Here is a 23,853-nt window from a genome sequence, read left to right as displayed (position 1 = left end):
AGCTTCCTCTATTCCAGATTAAACATCTCCTAGTTCTTCAGCCCTGCAACACTCGATCATCATTCTCATTCTCCTCTGCACCTGATCCATTTTGTCCACATCCATTTTGAAGTGAGGCCTCCAGAACTGTACACAGTACTCCAGGTGCGGCCTGACCAAAGCAGTTTATGACATTTTGTGATTTGGATGTTATGTCTCTGTTGATGCACCCCAAGATCACAGAAGCCTTTTTTTGCATGCTCACATGGGCTGCTCATATTTAGCTTACAGTCCACACGTACCTCAAGATATTATACACATACACTGCTACCACTCCTTTCTCCAGGAACAAATGTGTGCTTAATGATATGGAAGACATCTTGCCTTAGTCCTCCCACAAAACATGGAGCCTGACCTACTTACATTCTAAAAGGACCAAAGAATGAGTTCAGTTGTGATTAGTAGAATAACTGGAGGTTGTATGTTACTTTGCTTCTGAATGCACTGTTACTGAAAGGCTGGTCCAGTTTTAGGGCACATCAGCCTTACTACAACAGCGTTATTGCTAATAATCTCATGGAACATTATCCCAGTGCCTGAAGTGCAGCAGCAGCAACACCTGTTTGTGTACACATCTTTTAATTTGGTGACACAGATACATTTTCTGCAAATGAGTTGGGACACTTCCTTGCACATAAATATTCATCAGTTGCTACTGACTATGGACTTTACTCACACAGCAAATTTGCAACCATCTGTGGTTCAGATTTTTGATTTATGCTTTTTTGCTAAATACACAGCTATCTATGTTGATTATTGCTTTGAAGGACACTGAATGCTCCTTAGCTCCATATAAAAGAACTATATCTATCAAGTGATCAGACATTTCTTCTTAGAGGAAATAATCATGTTGTCTCTAATGAAATGACCTTGCATCAATGAACTAAATCTTTTTCGCCATTGTGCACTAAACGCACTATTTGAGACATCTGAGTTAATTTACTTAATTTTGCTGCGAGCTTAAATTTAATGTGGGTTTTCTATTTTTTAAAAAGGTATTATTTAAGTTTTCCTTTGATGTGATATATCTCTGCTATTTATTTACAAAATTTATGTCCTGCCTTTTTGCCCTCTTGAGGATTACCAAGGTGACTAATAGATTAAAATCTACTTAATAAAAACAGTTCTTACAACTCAATGAAACCAAACAAAACACATTATTAAATTAAAATTAAATGAAAACCAGAATTGAGAAATACAAAGATGGAGAACAGCAATTAAAAAGGACAGGAAGGAGTGATTGCCAAGGGAAAGCCAAATGACAGGAAATAGCAACAGAAGTGAACAGATCAATTTCCCTGAGGAGAGAGCAATGGCATACCTAAGGAGGGCATGAGGGGGCTTGAGCCCCAGGCACTACTCACCTGGGTCATGTGGGGGCACATTTGGCCACCTGCCCCTCCCTCCCCCCACTGGCCAGGAAGGCACTGAGGCATTACAGCCCAATCCATGCCCTGGGATGGCCAGGGATGGTGTTGGTACAGTGCTACTGTACTGACACCAGAGGGCTTCCAGGTGGTACACACAGGAAGCACAAAGCTGAAAAACTCAACTGTCTGAAATCCCTCCTTAGGGCTTGACCAAGTTATGCCACCCAAAAGGGTGATGTAAATCCATTGACTGTCTCACCAGCTTGGAAAATTGGTATGGTATACCACACAGTCAAGGGGAAAAAATGGAATAACATCATATCCCCTTCTGAGTTCTCTACTCTCCCCAAACTCTGCCCTCTCCATGCACCATCCCCAAATTTCCAAGAATGTCCCAAACTTGAGTTGGAAATCCTAGTCCATTGAAGTCAATTGCTTAGACTGGAATAACTCTGCATAGAACTGCATTATAAGTTGTTCTCTATAGCTTCCAAATGTTTTCATTTCCAACTAAGCATACAAGTATTGCAATGCTACACTAGTATTAAGGACTATTACCCAAAATAGTACAGTCTATCCCTTTTAGGATGGGGAATTAGTGGGATCAGACCTTGCTTTGTGAAAAGGGGTAACTATGGATCTTTACAAAGGGGGTAACTACTGGAATTTACAAAGGTGGGTTTCCACAAAAAATATGCAAGAATAAGAACATAAAGTTTAACATTTGTATTAATAAAATAATAAACTTGCACACATTCAAATAATGAAAAAACACAGTGAGAGATTTCAAGAGACCTAGGATTTAGAAAGAGGTGAGGGGATAAGTTAGGAATAGAGCAGATCGTTGCTGGAAGTGTAATAGTTACCTATCTTGAAGAGGAAAGTTCCAGAAATAGAGTCCAACGTTCATGTTGAATTCAAAGTGATGGGCGGGGTGCGGGGGAGCAGAGCTGGGCACAAAGTACTAGACCAGAGCTCTGTCCAAAAAGCATTGAGCAAAGAGCTCAGGGTGTGCAGCCCAATTATAGGAAAAAATTAGCATCCGGTGGTTGATTAGATTTAGAGTGGAATTGGTAAAATCATAGTTCCAGGATTATTCTAATTCAAAGTGAGGTAGTGGTTCCCAGGAAAAGGACTGATAGGATTACAGAGGGGAAAAATAGTTGTCAGGAAGCTTTGCTTGTATCAGTCTAGCTGGCATCTAACATATCTTTTGTGAACAGGAAGGCAGGTGCTACTGAGTCCAAGGGCAGTGGACATTTCTCACGGCTTGGCCATTGTTCTCCAGATAGCTTTAGGAAAGGTGCAGATGACTGCTATGCATTACAATGAGGGGCTGAGGGACTTGTCCAGACAGGTCCTTTTCCTAAAGGCAACCTAGTAAAGGGCTGGAGATGGCATTTTAACCTGTATTGCCAGGGCACCTTTATGGAGGACTGGTAGAGCACAACTTCCTAAAAACAGCTCCCAGTCATAAGAACATAAGAACAAGCCAGCTGGATCAGACCAAAGTCCATCTAGTCCAGCTCTCTGCTACTCGCAGTGGCCCACCAGGTGCCTTTGGGAGCTCACATGTAGGATGTGAACGCAATGGCCTTCTGCGGCTGTTGGTCTGTTAAGGCATTTGCAATCTCAGATCAAGGAGGATCAAGATTGGTAGCCATAAATCGACTTCTCCTCCATAAATCTGTCCAAGCCCCTTTTAAAGCTATCCAGGTTAGTGGCCATCACCACCTCCTGTGGCAGCATATTCCAAACACCAATCACACGCTATGAAGAAGTGTTTCCCTTTTATTAGTCCTAATTCTTCCCCCCAGCATTTTCAATGAATGCCCCCTGGTTCTAGTATTGTGAGAAAGAGAGAAAAATTTCTCTCTGTCAACATTTTCTACCCCATGCATAATTTTGTAGACTTCAATCATATCCCCCCTCAGCCGCCTCCTCTCCAAACTAAAGAGTCCCAAACGCTGCAGCCTCTCCTCATAGGGAAGGTGCTCCAGTCCCTCAATCATCCTTGTTGCCCTTCTCTGCACTTTTTCTATCTCCTCAATATCCTTTTTGAGATGTCCCCTGTCTCACCACAGGTAGGTCTGGTAACAAGATGTTTTATGGTACATCTACTGATTCTGCCCTTCCTATTTAGAATGCTGTACTGAAATACTACAGAAAATATCATCACTTTCTGGTATAGTGAAATTCCTGTTGAATACCCTCTGCAGCTCATAGTGAGCCACACTTACAATTAGTGTCAAGCAAAAGAGTAACATGCACACTACTCCACTAAACACAGAGTACAATAATATAATAATACCTAATATGTTACAATGACCAGGGGCTGCAAAGAAGGGTGGAAGTTGTTGGAGAGGTTTGACCTGTTTCTCCATCCCTAGTGTGAGGCCAGCCCCAAATCTATCACACTGCACTGCTGTGAAGACAAAATAGTAATAGGAGAAATATGCACACTGCCTTCAGTTCCTATTCCTGACAACCTGTTCCTACCCTCCCCACCACATTTGTACACTGCAGCATTATTGTCTTCCTTCATACATTTACATATGCATTATACAAATATTTGTTCTAAAATCTGTATGACATCTCTTCCCATTTTGTGTGTTTATGTTTTCTAAAGGTTTGTTGCATTTAATTGACTATGTTCAGCACTTTTATCACCAGAGAAATGCATTGGTATTTGGCGCCTCTATTAGGTAAAGAATAATAATTAAAAAAAACATAATGACTGTATTCATATCAAAATGTTCCATCAGATATCTGTGCTGAAAATTTCAGCACACCAAGTCTGAATACAGAGAGCAGAGTCATTGGTTGAAAGCACTGCAAAAAATGTTCATCTATATCTTAGAGTGACAGTGTTGTATTGGGGAACTTTGCCAGTTTGGATCTCTCTCTCTCTCTTCTTACTTTGGGAGGTTAATAGAGATCACAACATGAACATATTCTGCTCGACCTTGCTTTGGCATTTAAGGGCTTCAGCGCACTGGTGCCTTACTACACACATTTATCTCATCTTAATGGGATAGCAATGAAAATCTCACCTGTGGGACCATCATGAAACATAGCCTAGAGTCTCCGTAGCCTGAATCACTGCATGAAGTACTGGCCCAGAGTGAAGAAGGGCTGAAGTTAAAAGTGTTTCAATTTATACCATAATGCGGCAACATTTGGGCAAATCAATTAACCTCCACACTCAGTGACTCCTGGTTGTTCCAGTGTACTGAGACGATCATTTCTTCTCTTCAACCAGCACAAGGGAGACATGGAAGCACACCATATGCCTAGGAATTGTTGCATTAACAAAGTTTTATCTGCTAGAATATCAACTAGGTTTATCTCTTTTATATTCAGTTCCACAGACAAGGCTTTTGTCAAGCTTAGTTGAGTGTCCTGACTGCATCCTGCCAATATGTCCTGGGTCCAAAGGACATGCAGTAGACATTGATTAAAAAGATAAAAATAGCTAGAAGCTATTCAAGTGCCAGTAAAGGTAGAGCAAAACCTGTAACAATGGAGTAAAGATGGTGACATTCTGCATGGCCACTGCACAGATAGGCTTGCAGATGATAATTACCAGATGTAGAGACAAAGAATGAGTGCTTTTTTAAAAAAAAACTGAGGAGGAGCTTTGGTAAGCCACACAAGTTGGAAAGCCAGCAGAAGAACAGCTGTCTTGGGACTGACTGAACAGCAAGTCTTGATCTGCTATTGTTTAATCTTTACCTGATCGTCACTTTTTAAGGGTCACTGAAATGCAATCAGCTAAAGGTGTATAAGTAGAACAGCAGATTACATGTGAACGCCTCTTTCAAATGCCAGATCTACAACCAGAAATACTTGTTGAATTTAAAAATGGAAGAGTGATAATTTAAGAAATAATTTGAATGAAATGCTAATGTAGCACAACAAGCGATAGTTGGGAAAAAAAGGAAATTCCAGGCCAGGGTATGATTATTATTATTATTATTATTAGATTTAATATACCGCCCTATCTCAACAAGGCTCAGGGGGGTGACAAGGCTCAGGGCGGTGATTGTCTAATCTTAATCAGCCTTCCAGAAACCTTTGAAAATGTGACTCAGATTCAGGTCATATCTCTCCCTGAAAAGGATTATCAATCAGCTTGAGGAAGAGAATAAACACAGAGCTCATTAAAAATGGAGTCTGGTCAATCAACTCCAGGGGCGGAGCGAGGGAGAACTGCGCCTGTGGCACGCAAGCGCCCTGTGCCCCTGCTGCAAAGCTGCCAGCCCCTGCCCCATCCCAGAACGCCCCCAGAACCCCCTGGAATGCCCCCGCCACACCTCCTCCACGCCCAGGCCACACCTCCACCATGGTGCCACCCTGGGTGTCACGCTCCCCTGCCCCATTGGCGCTATGCCACTGATCAACTCTCAATATAAATAACAAAGCATAGTTAACTTACTATTCTTGTGGCAAACTAGGCCATATTAAACAAAAGTGCACCAGCAATTCTCAAAGGAGTTCCCAAAAAGCAAGAAAGAAATGAAATGTCTCTATTTAAGACTAATGAAAAGCCAATAAAGGAAATCCTAATATTTATGCAAGAGGAGTGCAAAGGAAAGTAATTGGTTCACTGGTTCAGGAGCAACTGTGCATATATATAATAACAGAAGGGTTTTTTTAAATGATACAAAAAGAAAAACTGTATTTAGCAGATAGGAAAATACTCTATTCAAAAGTCATTGGTTCAGGTACACTGTATTGCAAACTTTCAGATGGTGCAATCAGTGGAGTTCTTGAGACAAATTGCCTGAATGTTCCAAGACTAGCAAACAATCTTATTTCTGTAAGGGCTCTGGTAAGAAAGGAGTGAATAAAATGTTTGATGGAGAGATGTTTTATCAGAGACAAGATGGATATACTTGCAAAGCGAGTATGAATGAAGAATTGTATGGACTTAAATACCACAAAAAAGAAGGCAAATTTTATAAGGCAAACTGTGGCACTGACGCCTAAGACATAGAGAAAAGATGCAATAAGTCAAATTGAAGAAAAAAAAACGCAAAGGGATGCAACACAATGGAATGTAACACAACAAAAAGAATGCAAATAACCAAATGGAAACAAATTATTTTTATACCCCCATGTGTTTTTTATGTAGCTTTGTCAGGGGGAATCTTTCTGATTCATTTTAATAACATTTTGCTTTAATGCATGAATGACACTACTAAAAAAAATCTGAAAGATTCCCCCTAAAGAAGCTACACACAAAGCACGTAGGTGTTACAAAAGTTATTAAAGAATGTGTTTCCCTTTGCATCATTTGTTTCTTTTCCTTCAACTAGTAAATAGCCAAAATGTTATCAGCAATGTGCACAGTATCAAAATGTTTGCAATAGTAGGTGCACAAATCTGAATATAATCCTGTTTTTAAAATCTTCATCAGTCAAAGCTTAATTCCTGATATTCTGAAGCAGTATATAAGTTGTATGAAGGGAGTTTTCCCCAGAGTCAGATTTTTTGAAGGGGAACAGCCTGTCAGCCCTGCCTGCAATACTGCCTGCCAGCCAGCCAGCCAGCCAGCCAGCCAGCCAGCCAGAGAAGCCTACATTGGCCACTGGAAGAACTGCAAGCCTGACCAGGTAAGCTGTGGCCTGCTGCTCCTGAACCCCACCCTATTGGGAACACCTGAAGGAGGTGGGGCCCGGCAGCTACTTCAGCAACATCAGTCCAAAGAGTGGTGGCATAAGGGTGCTGCCTGTTGTAGCCCCATTTGGTAACTGTTTGAAAGCAGGCCCCTTCTTCTCAAGTGAGTTGGACTTATGGACTTATGGCATGTGGCTGGGCTTGGCAGACTATATTGTTGTTTAATCTTTTCTTAAGCTTTGTTTTAGCTTGTGGGATTTGGGGGTTAGCTGGCACTTGGGTCAGAGGGGGACTGCCTTCACAGGTCCCCTACAGATATCCATCTTCCTGCTTGGGAGTGGGATAGAGCTCCTGGGACATGGTGGGAGGACTCCCTGGTCAGAAGACCCCAATTTGGAGTGAGAGCCCATTTACGGGGTCTTTCCATTGCTCTCCCTCTGAGTGGGAGATGGAGGGCCCATTCTCAAGGGCATGGTAGGGGACCTAGAAGATTATTAGGGGGCCGCCTGGGGGGATGTGCCTGGGCGAAAGAAAGGGCAGGGGAGCTGGAGTCATCCCAGTGCTTATGGGCAGGGGGAGTTATGGCACTGGGGGTCAGAGGAGAATGGTTTTCAGAAGGCGCACAAGCTGGCAGTGAAATTGATCAGGGAGCAAAACCATCAGGTGGGAAACAGCCCCCCCCCCCTTATGCATTTGCTGTCTGGAAAACACACCAGAAGCTGACTGTTTTTAGATGTCCCACAGATGTCTTTTTTGTGCTGTGCAGAATGGACCAGAGTCAGCAGCAGGTACTAATGACTCATTACAGGCTTCCTCTTCATCTCTATCAGAGTCAGTAGCAGATGCGTTGGTATCAGAGTCAGAGGCAGTCAGGACAACATTGGTCAAAGTCTGCTTGCTGACATTCTTTGGGGTCTTGTAGCAGAAGGGGCATGAGTGTATTTTTTGTTTGTTTTTAGGACTTGTTGCTCCTATCTGAAGAGAGTTTGATAATACTGTTTTTCTTAACGTGTGCTTATTACCTCCAAATCCTTCAGTGGAAAAGAAACGTTCCCTCTTGGTAATACTCCCCCGTTGTGCTGTGGAAAGTCATTGGATGACCATGGCAAGTCAAAGATTCTTAACCCAAACTAGCTCACAGTGTTGTTGCAAGGGTGAAATGGAGCTGTGTTGAATAATGTAAACTGCTTTGGGGCCACAACATGGAGAGGGACAGGGTATAAATGAAGTAAATAAATAATAAATATAGAGGAAGATGGGTAGTGAACCGAAGATAGTCTGGTAGTGCTGGGAAGGTAGGTGATGGGAAAGAGATCAGGAAGCAGGAAACAGAAAGGATATGGGAGTTGCCAAGAGGAAGGAAAGAAGACATTGTGCAGGGAAGGGAATACAAGGAAAATGGAGTGCCTCCCTGCAAGTCTTTGTGAATTCTCTGCTTCACATCTGGGGTCATCCTGGTGGTCAACAGTTTTCAACTGAGCCATAGTTTTCTCAAGTACTGCCAGGAGGGAAAGGAGGGAAGGTGAAGGTGGCAGGGCAGATAAAGATATGTTGGATGGTAGGTGGAAGAAGAGAAGGAAGCAGGAAAGGAGGGACTATGTGAGCATTCATTGAAAGGAAGGAGGAAGTAGTGGGGAAGAGGAAAATGAGAGGTCCCATAAATTGTTGTGGGTCCCCATTAACTTAGAGCTTGACTTCAGTAGATTAAAAAAATCTACACAATGGGGCCAGGTACACAGGGTATTTAAAATTGTTTTTAAAAATTTCAAATAAAATAATCCTCACGTTTGTAGAAAAAAAATCTCTGAACTCAAATAATTTAGAGTTGTTTACCAAAATTAAGTTATGGTAAATCAGAAAATTTGATAAATCAGAAAATTTCAGGCCACTGGTCCAAAAGATCACTGCAGCAGCTTAGCTGGATGTGGCTCTGATTGGTGGCAGTTGACAAGGGAGTCTTGGAAGAGAAAGCATAGCAAACCACTGTTTGTTTCAAGCCTCCTTCCACCAGCTTTCCACCAATGACTAGCTTATCAAGGACCAGAGCTTGAAGTGGAAAATATGCTGGACACAGTTTCTTTTCAAGCACCCACCAATACACTTGACTGAAAGTGGGGAAAATCTTATTATAGTAGGGACTCCAGAGGCCAGTACAGGACACAGAATGATGTATTCCATCCCTGTGAGTCCTTGTGGATCCCCTGATTGTCTATCTTCAAAATGGAATGTAGTGTAGTATTGTATAAATTGCTTTAAAATATATTAAATGGTCAACAACAACAATGAACTTGGATAGACTAAAACCATTCACCATAACAACATGAAGAAGCAAAAACAAACGTAAAAATGACATATTCCTTCATTTCCTGTGGCAAACTTCTAACCTTTCTTCCCTTTGATGCACTAAATCCTCCATAAGTATTATCCTTTAGCAAGTTTTCTCATTGCCACTAGCATTTACTACAAACAATGAGAACAGATGTCTAGGAACATAGAATATGATGGTGGTGTGGAAACTTACCATGATTCAGTGACTAGAGCTAGGATAAAGTGATGTCTCCTTTGGATCTTTTCACTATCTGTTTTCATGGAAGCTCACACTGTTGTAGCTAGCTAACAGTTTTTTGACTCAATTTCATCATTTTGCTTAAAATGCTAGTAGATTGTTCTGTACAGCTATTTTACAAATAGATGCTGTGTATATTGTATCAGAAATACCCTTTCCCCCCTAATTATCCCTATTATTTTGTAACGGGATAATACGTTCATTAGATATATCACTCTTGCTTGACTTCCCTCTTAAGCCATTTTTTTCTTCTTCTGAGCTTGTGAAATTCAGCTCAGGTAATCAATCTGTTTACTTAAATAGCTATGTTTATTGCAAGTTACTGCCCATAACATTTTAGAATGTGAAGGAGATAAATACAACAGCAATGACATTTTAATTGCAGTTGAAAGCTGCTGGAGGGAAATAGTATTTCAATCAAGTCTTGAGACAACCCAGAGTTTTATGAGGAAAGCTGCATTGAGGAGGGCATGCTAGTACCTGTATTCATTGATTCCGTCTTCACAAGTGCCTCCATTCTGGCACCAGCTCACTTCACAGTCATTAATATTTTCCAGGCATGTAGGTCCCGTCCAGCCAGGAAGACAGACACATTGATAACCCAGGTTGTCTTCATCATGGAAGCATCTCCCTCCATTCGCACACAACTAAAAGTGAGAATTACACACACAGTGAGATATAGAAAAAAGATCACCATCTCTGCAACTTATCCTGAGGCTAAGAAGATATATATAAAATAAGTCACAGGTGGGGGAGTATTTTGGAATGGCATTTCATCTGTAACACTGACTTTGGAAAGTCATAATTGCAACAAACACTAAAATCATAAAATAAATTATAATATTATAACAGTTGCAAGAGACCTGCTTAGAGCTTTAAACCACTTGGGGCCCTTACTGGGGAGCAAGGTGAGGTACAAACCAAGCAAATAAATGAATTCTAGTGGCTCTTGCTCATGAAATGTGTGCACAATAAATATACTGCTCTTTTAGGTTCACACTAAAATGAACTTTCTTCAGAAATCCATAGCCATTCAAAGAGCTGGGTGGTGGAAGCACACTTCATTTGTCAGAACTGTTCATTTGGGAAATAATCCTGATCTAATTGCATCACCTTCTAAAGCTGACAATAGTCTGTTCCGCACAGCACAAAAAAGACGTCTGTGGGATTAGACTGATGGCTCATCTAGTCCAATAGATATATTCTCCACAGTGCCTAATCAGATGCCTCCGATGACCCACAAAGAGTAATACTAAAGTCAAAACCTCCCCCATGTTGTTTCTCTCTCTCAACATTAGAAGAACATTTAATCATTGTGACTGACAGCTTTTAAATTTAATATAATCCCTTTTTAAAGATACTACCAGCCAGAGGCGTATCTAGGCAAAATGGCACCTGGGGCAAAACCTGAGTTTTCGGGGAGCCCATGGGTCCAGGGCAAAACTTGAGTTTTCTGGGGGGGGGTGCCCCTCCTTCCTGACCTCCATTTTGTGTAGATAGGTCACTGGTGGGCAGGTCTGCCCACCCCACACTCACTGGGGCTGGGAAGGGGCCTTGCCGCTTGCCCTCAGGGGGACCTGGACCCTGCCACCTGCTCACCCAGGGAAGGAAAGGAAGAAGGAGGTGGCCTGGCCAGGAGAGGAGAGTCATGCATGCTCTCCGGAGCACCCTGCTTTGCTGGGCTTCTGATGCCCTGGTCAGGGAAGAAGGAAGTGGACCAGTGGTGGCAACAGGAGGCGGAGCGGTGGCTCCTGCTTCTTCCCCCTCCCCACTGTGGAAGCATCTGGAGAGGGGTGCACAGCCTGCAAGGAGGCCACCAAGAAGGCAGCAGCCAAGGCAAGCCAGGCGCCCACTGAAGCCGCCCTGCCAAGCCCAGGGAGTAGAGGAGCGCACACCCAGCAGGAACCGCTGCCGCTTCCCCCGGGCTCGCTTGGCCCACTCGGTCCTCCACTCTGCCCACTTTCTTTGCTCCCTCCTGCAAGGAGGAGGAAAAGGAGGCGGAGGGAGGGGAAGAAATAATAAGAATAATATATGTATAGAATAATTAGAGAATTATTTATGTGAAAATTTAACTTGTGAAATGGGGGGTGGGGAATGAAATTTAGTGTAATTGGTGTTACTGTAATTATATTATTATTTCAGGACTATGCCTTTCAAGATGCAAACTGAAAATCTGGTTACTTCACTGTTGGAATTTGAGAAGAATCTGAATTGAACTCACAACATATTTTGAAAGAAACAATATGTTATTTAATTGAACTCAGAATGATTCTCTGTTGCAAGGTTCTATTCACTTATATCTACATTAATTGGATGTGTTTATATTATATTGTTCTGAATGGAGAAGGTTTTTGAGTTTAAAAAAAAAAGTAAGTTAATCAATTTGTCTTGCAAATTTTGCTCCTGACTTAGCCTCATTGAATCCACACAAATAGGGGTCATATAGCACATTACATATTTCTTCAGGTACCTTTGGATGACACAGTCAGCAACCACAAATGTAAACAGTTTGCAAGGCAAGTGTAAAGAATGATTCTTGACTGATTGGATGGTATAAAAGCTTCAGCATTGCACTCTCTCTTCAGATGCTTTCTCTGTGTGTTCTTTTTAAATAAAAACAATAACAACCAGGTACACTAATCTGTAAAATGAAAGACTGAACAAAGGAAATTACTCAGGTGGAGATAATCAGTTATCCAGTTTTCCACTTGCTCAGTTTGATTGAGGCCAAACCTATTGGAAATGCTTCTGAGCTCTGTAATAACAACAACTCTTGGCAGAAATGTGCAATCTTAATTTGTCTTTGATTAAGTTTTAAATTGACCTTTAAATTGCATTTTTCCCTATGCCATTAGTGTTAAATTTTGAAATTATGCTTGGATCATTTCTCATAAAAAGGCACTAGTCAGCTTCAGCAAAGCTGGTAAAATTAATCCCTAATTTGCAACCATGGAAGTGTTCTTCCTGTGCCAATTTTAAGAGTTTTCTCCCTCCCATTCAAGTGCTCTTGAAACAAATTGTAAAATGGGATTTAACATGGTCTAAAAAAAGTCTAACCAAAGTGTGGCATTACAAATAAGTCTTTCGCAATTGCAGACTCATTTTAATTCTCAGTCAATATCCTGATAAATCTCTGGAGAACAGTTTAGTTATCAATAGAAGCTCTTAAAACTGGAAGCGCTTAGATTCAGAGAAGTGTGAAGGAGCTTCTGTACAAAAGCATTTTATAAATGTACACTAGCTTCTCTAGATCAGAGCTCTTATGCATCCTTAATTATTGTAATTAGTGCCTCATAAATTGTGGTGAACAATAAAATAAATCTTCCAAATGCTCATAAAATCTTCCAGTAAAATAATTTAAAAAAACAAGCGTACGAGAAACTAGTTTGAATGACCCAACTAAACCCTTAAATGGACCAGCATTGTATCAACAGCTGAGAAATTTAGTTCAGAATGTTTCAGTTGATTCTTGTGAAAACCTAACTTCTTTTGTGATATCAGACATTTATGAAGGACAAATCAAGAGTACATTCAAAACGCAGACAGAAAGACTGTATATAGCAGTATACATTACATAGAAATTTTGCTACTTTTTCCAAGAGCACGACATCTGTATTGTTTAACAGAAGCTCCACAACAGAACTGTCAGAGTCTCTCAGATTTGTCTAGGGCCAGCCTGGGAGAGAAATTCCTAATGCCCACATATCTCGGACAGTCGAGTATAATGTGAGCAAGAGTCTCCACCTGGTTTTTACAGTGTGGACAAACCCGATCCTGGAGAGGGATGGAAAAGTAACGACCCTTTGTAATGGCCGATGGACTTTTGTGATATCAATGGCCAACATTGGCCTTTTCTGCATAGATCTGCATTTGAAAAATGTTTGAAAACATTCTCAATCCCCCCTCCCCAATTTGTCCATATTCACGCCCTTGAAATGATTCTTGCCCACCATTTTGTAATTGTTCTGGGTTTTTAAAAAAATTCTCTGTGGATTCGATGCTACATTGCTTCAAAGCATCATGCTGCGATTCTCATAGGTTATATACCCAAGGCTTTTAAAATTTGACCCACACACCCAAATATATTTTTTAATGACAAAAATAAACAAGTGAGCTGATGGAGCAAGCTCAGAAAATAGGGCTGAGGAGGAAGTCCAGGGACTTTAGAGCAGTGTGGGAAACATTTTAAAGAGATATGCACAGCAAGTGAAAATGCTGTGAACAGGTTTCCACAAAAGAATCACTAAACAAAAGAATGTAAATAAAATGATTTCAGGCTGCAAATAAAATGCTTTTGGGGGGGGGGACCCTTGTGAAACTCCATGGAAGAAACATTTTATTTCCTGTCTCAAAACGATTTATTTTGGTTGTGAGGAAAAGGCCATGAAGAGGCGAAAGGATCTCTAGAGTTATCTGCGTAGGCTGTGGTCAACAAGATGCAGACTTATTTTGTCTGCCCGTGAGTCATTCAGATGTGGAAAAAGGGCCCAGTCTGCTGTTTAAATTAACCTGCACAGGTGCCATACTATTCCCATGGATATAAACTTCCCTACAATCCGAAGGTTTCATTATGCAGCACAATAACATAGACAAACAAGGTATTTTGGAGGTTCTAAATAAATCTGAACCAAGAATAATCCCCTTCTCTGAATACCAAGACTGAAGTCATATGCCCAGTGTTTTCTTTCTCTACCCAATAGCCTCACAAATCTACCTAGCTAATTTTCAGGTTCCGCCCCACTGCCCATGTAATTATCTAAAATAAGCCTTTCAACCTATTAGTCAAAAAAGAGAATAAGCATCATCTTTACAAATGCAAGATATTATTTATTGCCTTTACAACTTTCAGTGTCAATATATATTCAAAATCATGCTGAAAATATTTTTGCTATTATTCATTTAATTAAGCAAATGCTATTAATTTATTGAACCTCACAGTAGAGAAAACTAAAAGGCCAATGTATTTCCTAAGTACTTGCAACCTCTTTGTTTTCAAAAGTAATTTAGCTGATTAAATGTTTGGTATCCTACATACTTACACAAATGTATATTATAATCTGTGTAATGATTGCATGAATCAATTAAACATGTCTAGAGAGCTTTTAACAAATATTACAAAAATGCCTTAGTACTTCCCATAAAAATGCCCAGCCTATTAGCATTTCCCAAGCCCAAAGTGCTATAACAACTATTGCATCATGTTAGTCTCCATGCAGTAGATATTTAGTAGATACATGTGCTAGTTATTGTCTTTACAACTTTCAGTATCAAAATATGTTCAAAATCATGTCAAAGACCATTTCAAGTTTTTTTTGCTATTATTCATTTCATTAAGCAAATGTTATTAATTTATTGAACCTTGCAGTACAGAAAACAGAGGTGATCTTTGGCAGAGGGCAATTAGGATTGCCAGACCCCTGTCAGGGGTGGGGAGTCTTCCACTTTGAGCCACCACCACCCAGGACCATTCAGCCAGTCAGTATGGGTCATATCAGGCACACACTGAGGCCTAAGCATCAACAAAGTTGGCATGTTTACATTACTTCCAGAAGTGACATTATCGTCACAGCTTTAACCAAAGAGTTTCTGCCCAAATACCGGAGCATCTCCTACATTGTTAGTTACATGATGACATCGCATCCAGAAGTGACTTCAACATGCTAATAGCATTGAGGCCAAGGCCTAGGCCTCAATTTGTACCTCAAAAGACCCCTCCCTGACCATTTACTAGGTAGTACCTGGTAACTCTAGGGGTAATGTAGTCCCTGAAGTTAGGAAGTTTGAAAATCATCATGCTGAAAAGACATGCCCATGTCTTTTGAAATAAATTACCATTTCAACAGTAAGAATTTAGTACCCACGAGACTGATGCTGCTTCAAGAGATCCACAGTAATGAAAAATCTGTGTAGAGTCCACTAGGGGAGCTAAAGCATTGGGATATTCCTATATAAGGAAGAAAAGTTGCAATTCCAGATTCGTTCGAGAGCCTGACATTGAAAGTAACTCACCTTGGAAGGACTCCAAATCTGCCATGAATTATATATTGATATTACAAGTATGAGAATGTTTTTATATTTGATTACTGAAAGGGATTGTGTTTATATTGGTTTGCTAATAGTTTGTATTTTGTTTTTCTGTAATGAATTTTGTAGTGGATGTTATATACTGAAGCTGTAGGTAGTTCAACTTAGAAGGATTTCAAGTTTGTTATGAACTATATATTGAAATTCCAGGGATATACTGGAACCCTTGAAGTGAAGAACAGATGGCTAAGCAAAAGCAAAGCTGTAAGCTTATCCATCTCTAAGGGACCCAGCTAGACAAAAGCCAGAAAAGGACTGAGGCTCTGCTAATCTGTTTGAGCACAACAGGCCTGAACTATTATATGTTCGTTATTGTTTTTTTGTAATTTACTGTTCTGTAAAAAAAAGAGAAAAGAACGAACAAGTTGGAAATCTGTTTAGTGTAATTTTTGTAAGTGTTGAGTATTACAAGGTGCGATGATCACACTGTCAAAAAGTGAACTCTTAGTTTTCAGTTGAGAGTACCGGTAATATCCCTGTTGAAATTTAAGTTGGGTTACATTAGCATTTTGAACTTGGCTCAAAGTACACATTTGATATTAATGTGCCTACAACAGTCTGCCGCACTTAGTTCTGCTTTAATCATATGAAGATAATGTAAGTTAATGCTGAGAGAGAGAAAATAACTGTTCGGACCAACTTTCCTTTTCAGTCCTCAAAAAGTCAAGGCTTTACGTTGTTGTTGTTGTTGTTGTTGTTGTTGTTGTTGTTGTTGTTGTTGTTGTTGTTGTTGTTGTTGTTATATTTATAGGCCGCCTCATCCCCGAAGGGCTCAAGGCGGTTCACAGGTACAGCAATATCCAATACCGCAGCATATAAAACATAGATTAACCCCATTAAACAAACAATAATACAGCAGCAAATACTTTAAAATTGAATAAAACAGAAATAAGAACATAAGAACAGCGCCTGATCTAAAAGGCCGGGAGGGGAAAGGCAGGACCCAAAACGGAATCACAGCCCTGCCAGAATGAAAAATGGCAGCCTCATTGGGTACATCTAAGGGTAAATCACTCTCACAACTTTGGCTTTAGTCTATTGAATTGGATTCCACAATTACACTTACTGGTTTATTATTGGAAAGCACATCAGAAACCCCGTGCTTTTCTGGATCCCGAAAGGGCTCTCCTGAACTTGCATCATTTGAAAGTGCTGAGCAGGGGCGGAGTGAGGGGGAACTGTGCCACACCTGCCATGCCCTGCCCTGGAATCCCCTGCCACACCCCCTGCCAAACCCCCACACCAGTGCACACCCAGTGCATTGAGCCCCGCCTTGGTGCTATGCCACTGGTGCTGAGATGTTCCCTGCTTTCTAAGTTTCGAAGCTAATACCACATATTTAGATTACTGTCTCTAAAAACTTGCAAGGAGAAAGTTTAGGACTTTCTTCTACAGTCAGTTATTTCAGAGGCTTCTCAAAATTACCAAAAGAAGGATGAGTTCTGCTGTCCAGACTGGGACTGCTGATTCAAGTCTCATCCTTGCAGTACCACAGGGCTTTGGTGGTATTTCAAGTACTTCTATGATTCAATATGATGTCATAGACAAACAGTGGCTCTGTTCTCTTGTCAGGAAAGGGTATGGTATTTCTTGAAAATGAATTTTGGTTGGCAGCTAATGGTAGCCCAAATTTGTGGTCCTGAAACTAATTACAATTATGAACGGGCATCTCTGAAATAATTCTGCTATATTTCCAGATGAAAGAAGCACACCATTTAAGATGATAGTTGGGAAAGAGAAAATCAGAGAAGAACCTTTTGGCAATAATATTTGCTTCGGACTAGAGATGAAGATTATGAGCCAAAGCTCATATTCAGAACCTAGGGATTACAAACTTCACCATTCCAAGAGTTCGTCATGGGTTCCCTAGAAAGACCAACTGTTATTGATATTCTTTTAATGACTGTATTTACTGCATATTGAATTCTTCAGCTGATGTGACAAGGTTTCACACTATATTTTATTGAAAATGTGAGCAGTTCTGACTTCCCTTGGAATCACAGGGACTCTGCAGTCATGAATATCTGAACTCTGAAGTCATGAATATCATCTGTAATAGTTGGAAAAGTTGACTTTGTAATCACAGAAACTGCTACCAGAACTAAGTTTATTATGGTATAACTTGGAACAGATCTCAATATATTTTATTTTTAAACCATGAAAACAACTTTAAGTGATTTTACCTCGGTGTTTTCTTGGCATGGTCTCCCACATGTATAAGCAAGTCCATATGGTTTGTCTATACAGTGTGCTCCCAGGCTGCAGCTTATGTTGTCAAATAAACAGGCATCAGTGTCCACTTCACATTGTTGACCTTCATACCCTATTCCATAAAAGAGGTTCTTTTTAAAACTAAAACTTAAGAAAGGAAAATGGATGGCAGTTCACAACATCAACAGATGTTTAACAATATCTGCAGATAGTACTATCATTTTTGTTTCTTACAAACATCATTTACATCAAGAACTTCAAAGAAAAATGGAGCATTATTTAAGCATGCAGTCAGAAATTATTCAGCAGGCACTCTAAACCTATGCAATTTATTCAGAAGTAAATCCTCCTGCTTTCAGTATGGTTTACTCAGACTCAAGTAGCCAAGTGCAGGATTATAACATTAAATCTATGCTTCATTTTTTTCTTTTCATTTGTTCAGTTGAGCACAAAGATAGCCAACTGCAGACCAGTTCCATACTACCCTGTTTCCCCAAATATAAGACATCCCCGAAAAATAAGACATAGTAGAGGTTTTGCTGAAGTGCAAAATATAAGGCATCCCCCGAAATTAAGACATAGCAAAGTTTTTGTTTGGAAGCATGCCTGATGAACAGAACACAGAAAAATAAGACATCCCCTGAAAATAAGACATAGCGCATCTTTGGGAGCAAAAATTAATATAAGACACTGTCTTATATTTGGGGAAACACGGTATGAAATAATGGTCTATTTAGAAGTCATACAAAATGGAAACTAGGACACAGTAAACTTGCATACAGTTCCATGTAAGAAAAGTATAGTTGTAAAAGGAGATAGTCCATGTTGTAATATTGTACTTGTCTTTGGATTTCTCATGCAGTGTTCTAGTTTGAGTGGCTTAGAGTCTGTAACTGTAATGCCTTGACTGTTAGATACCAGGGATTTTTTAAAAGAGTAAACATCCCCAAGGAGGTCAGTTTTTGTGGGAAAATGTATTTCTCTACCCAGACAATTTCCTGGAGAATAAATAGCACAGACTGCATCAGAGGCATAGCTGGGCAAAGCTGCGCCTGGGACAGCCTGCGAGCTCCCCCACTCCCGCGCCACTACTTACCTTACCTTCTAGGTTGATGGTGTGGCACAGGGATCCGGGGGGGGGGGAGAAAATTTGGAGACTGCCATCCCTTCTCTGCCCCGTGGAGCAGGAGGTTGCCTGCTCTGTGGGGCTGAGGGGGTTTCCCTGCCTGGCACCGCTGCCTCCCACAGCATGAGAGGCGGCAGCACCGGGCAGGTCACAGAGTTGCCTGCTCCATTGGGCAGAGGGAGTTTCCCTGCCCGGGACCTCTGCCTCCACAGCACCTGGGACTATCCGCCCCAGATGTCCCCGTTGGCGTTACGCTTCTAGACTGAATAGAAAGTGAGTATTCCTGATGAACCAGGAAGACTTACCTATGGGACAGATGCACTTAAAATGGCCTATGTAGTCACTGCATGTTCCTCCATGTTTGCAAGGATTAGAGTCACATTCTTTTATTTCCGTCTCACAGTATACACCTAGGTAATTTTTAAAGAGATAATTTTACTCTTATTCTGTAGCATACCAGGGTTTATTCTGTAGCATACCAAAATAAAATATTGCATTGAGAATGTGCATTCATCAGCATACCATGATCAGCTTTTGAACCCCATGCCAAATGAAATGCAGCTTGTTCCTTTCAAACAGGCATCAACAAATGGTTCATCAGTTCATGGACAGCTCATTGATTATGAACATTGGTGAACTGGACATGAACATATTGGGTGATCAACCATCCCTATCCTACATTCATTTCATTCATTTTATTTATTTGACTTGTACCCTGCTCTCCCCCATAGGGCTCAGAGTGGCTAACAACCAACAAAACATTTTCCTATACATGTTTGTGGGTCCACACACAGACGATATGGCAAACTGTTAGGATGAATGAAAGGTCTTTGCATACTTTCCAAGTCCTCATCTAACCCTTACAATTGTAATATCTGAGCACTCATATTCATTGAGAGAGTGGGCTGGCTGTGGAAATGGTAATCATGCAGACTTCTCTTTCTTTCCAATGGATATTGTACCGACAGTGGACTGGATCATGAACAGGATTTTTTTTAAACTGCATCTGCTGATAATGTTTTACATGCTAGGGTTAACAATTTCAATAATATTTAGCAACTGATATTCCAATAAATCCTCATGGTTTCCAGATGCACTTAAACAAAACAGTTTTTTTCAGATTAAAAACGAATGTAGGCATTATTCAATGCACCTAGTTGTTCCATTTTATTAGATGATCAATTCTCTGATCAAATAAGAGCAACTGTTGAGAAGATGCATATTGAAATTAATGAAAACCTGAATCCTCCTAGAGTAGACAGAAGAGAATTACCAGGTAGGTATATCAAATTTCCATCTACAGGAGTACTAGTATTGCTAAGGAAGAATATTTCTTATTTCTAAATGCAGTGGATACAATCCTATATAAAATCACTTTCTAAATTATTTACTTTAACTAAGGAAATGAAAGAATACCATCTCACATCCTATCAGAACAACTTGGTAACAATAATCTGTCATAAAATATAGGTGAGGTTAAACATCATGGAGATTTGTATGCAATTAAGGATGGGAATGGAGATTTGTCAAAAATTGCAACAAACCTGATATGGATTAAAATCTTTTTTCAGAAATATGGGTGTTCTTCTAATGAAACTTCATAACTTTTTAAAACTACAGTGAAGTTACCATAATACCAAAATATTTTTCTTTTTATTAGGACCTTAGAAACATCTAATTTATAGTATTAAAGTGTTAAATGGATGTCTGTAAAGATCCCGACAGTAATCCACTTGAATTTTGATGTCTAATAATCACTTTGTTCTTGATTTAGGATTGAATAATTGAAGACTGCAACAATAAAAACACTCAAATAAGGTTTTTATGTTTGCAATTAAAGAAGATAGTAATTCAGCTTTAACAGTTAGGCAGAGCATACAGGAGACGGGTTGTTGGATAATTGAACAGGTTAAAATGGCTTTATTTGTGTATTTACTTGATTAAGTGCCTGTGTTTATATGTTGCTTATCTCAATCAATAAAAATAGTTTATAATGACTTGAAAATGACTGAAACATGTAAATGTTTTGTAAAACATAGCAAGTTGTTTAATTTAGTCTATTGTATTTTATGGAGATAATAGTATGAGACTATTACTCATCCAATTAAAGAAAAAAACTAATCTCATAAAAATTCATCCCTTTCCAGATAAAATGAACTAGATCAACATATGGATGCAGGTTTTTGGCCAGTTGTCATTTCAATTTTTAATAGGTCAGATTAATTGGTGGTCACTCACCAACTTTATCAGGGATCTAGATATAGTGATACCTCACTCACCAACTAAAATGTTCTTGAGGTGGTTCATGATGATCACAAGAAATACTGACATCAATAAAATTGAATGCAATATTTAAAATACTATATCAAAAATTATGCATTAAACATTTCAAACCAGCAGAAAAGAGGGCAAAAAAAGGTTTAAATAGTGTCAAAAGTCTGGAAAAAGTTATGACAGGCTTGTTATGAAATTCATCCCAGAAGTCAAACATCATTAAATGCAAAACAACAGATCTGGTTAGTTAAACAATGTTGTTAACATCCTTATCAATTCAGTCATTTATTGATCGCTGATATTTGGAAGCTTTTGTCACAACCGGTCATGAAAGTGTTAACTATTTGTGTGTAAACAGGATGTTGAGGTCACATTCTAATGAGCTGACCTATTGATTAGCTACTGGGCAGTTTGATAGCCATGGCTTACATGTTTGTGAGCACATATACTTGAAGTTATAATGTTAACTTGCTTTTTTGTTCTTTGTTCAGACTCTTGTATAGATTCTCAGTCCTCACCATGTGCTAAGACAACTGTAAATATGTAATAGTACACTACTGTTTTTCTCCATGTTACCCCAACTTTTTAGCTAGTAAACTTTTGCATGCTGATATGCTGAATCTCAATTGGCACCAATAACATAACACCATTCTCTTTGGAATAAAATTTGGCCGCAGCCCTTTTCATTAACTGCATAGGAAGCTGGGCGAGCAAAAAGGGCACATCCGAGCAGACGGGCAACACCCTTGCTAAACTCAGCACCGTCCCCAATCCATATTGGGGAATTGGGACAGAAAGTTATTAGGTGCCACCTGAGTGCATGTCCATTACATGACAATCTGTTGACTTTGTTCTCAGGGCAAGATAGGGTAACAATTCAGAGGAAATAGCTGGTCTCTTATGGGTATGGCCACACTCTCCCAGTGCTTCTGGATAGTAGAAGATTACTGGGAAGACTTTAGATATGGTTAAGACCTTTAAAAGTTTTGAGGAAGGAGCATGTGCCTTCTCTCACTTTCATCTCAGAAGGGAGATAGGGTGAGGATGGTAGGATTAACCTTCATCTGAGAGTAAAAATGTACTTTATATGCATTGGACCCTGGCATAAAATGGTCATAGCTTGGGACCTGACTGGGATAAAACCCAGATCTTCTGGAAGGTAGTCCAGGGCATAAGTGACAAATTTTTAGGAGTTAGATTTGGTAACAAGGCAAACATTTCTAGCCTTTTCTTTCTATTTCACTTTCCTTCTGTTTTCCTCCCTTTTTTCTTTATGCAGTGAAATGGGGGGAAATCAAGATATCTTTATTTTTGGCTTCTGAGCCTGGGTGGCTTTCTTTTTCCTCAATGAAATCCGATTTGCAAAGTTGTTTGCTTCATACTGCAAAGTTTGGAAACCAAAGCAGTGTAAACTGTAGCCCAAACACTTTCAGCTTGATTTATAGAATACCCACAACAACATAGGTTATAAAAGTTTAACATCTAATTGTGCTTAATGGCAGTGTTTATAAATTATAAACAAAACAGCTGCATCAAAATTTAGGCAATGCTTAAATGGGAACTGACATAGAACAAATATAAATTACAACAGGGTTCTTACTTGTTCAGACTTCAGATAAGACTGTATTTATGACTAGTAGGTTTTTGGAAGCAAATATTTTTGAAAGGTTTGTATTGTAGTTAATAGTATTTGTCATTCCCCCAATCTACCAGTCAGTGATGGCCTAGCTTGAGAATAGCCCGTCATCCACAGATATCTCATCCACATCTGTCTGTATATGTATTGACATCTTGCCTTTCTACTCCAGTTGAGCCCTCAAGGCAGTGAACAAACTATTTGAAAGATATTAAAAATCAACTTTTAAAAGAGTGCATTATATATAATCAGACTTGACAAGAATAGAGTGATATATATCACTCTACTACAGAAAATAAGTGGCTAAGCAAAGTCCAGTGCACAATTTGAGGTAATCAAAAATAAATACATCCTTTTCCCATTTTCCATTGAGCAGAAACCATTGTACCCATCTCATTTTTAAATGCAGCACCAGGTTCCTATTGGGCCAGGGGTTTTCAGGGAGTATTTATGCCAGCTTCACTTATCTGCTACAGGTATTTGCCATGAACTGGCCCACCCACTAATCCATTTTGAATAATGCAGAGTGAGTGATGGAGAGGAGCAGTAAGTTTATACGCCCCTTAAGAAGGACTTTTTTCACCTTAGGAAACTATTCATTGGGTTGGGAGGGGTTCTAATTAGATAAATCTTTACTAAAGTAAGTCATAATCAGACTTGACAAGAATAGAAACAAATGCTATTCTACACATATCATTTTATGACACTGAAAGTAAAAGAATAGGAAAAAGCTCTCATCAGCTCTTTTACAAGTACTATATAGTTGACCAGTTGTCCTTGAAGGAGCTTCCTTTAATTAATTACTATCTTTCCTTGCGTATAAAGTGATCTTATTGGCAGGAATTGATTGGGCGTATTAGACACTTAATTTAGGGGTAGGAAAAATCCTTTAATTAAAATAATCTTATTGCTGGTAAAATTAACT

General features: G+C 39.7%; 1 protein-coding gene across 1 annotated transcript in view; it reads right to left on the bottom strand.

Annotated features, from left to right (window-relative positions):
- The window catches only part of LOC125437838 (protein eyes shut homolog), a 148,507-nt gene that overhangs the window by 8,777 nt on the left and 115,877 nt on the right, over positions 1 to 23,853 (bottom strand). Inside the window, exon 6 of the mRNA XM_048505855.1 lies at positions 10,078 to 10,244. Within this exon, the coding sequence (XP_048361812.1) occupies positions 10,078 to 10,244 (167 nt within the window). The remainder of the gene's footprint in view (positions 1 to 10,077; positions 10,245 to 23,853) is intronic.

The sequence above is a fragment of the Sphaerodactylus townsendi genome, linkage group LG01 (genome assembly GCF_021028975.2).
Source record: "Sphaerodactylus townsendi isolate TG3544 linkage group LG01, MPM_Stown_v2.3, whole genome shotgun sequence".
NCBI classification, from domain to species: Eukaryota; Metazoa; Chordata; class Lepidosauria; order Squamata; family Sphaerodactylidae; genus Sphaerodactylus; species Sphaerodactylus townsendi.
The sequence above is the reverse complement of the archived record's forward strand: the minus strand, read 5'-3'. Positions and strand labels throughout refer to the sequence as shown.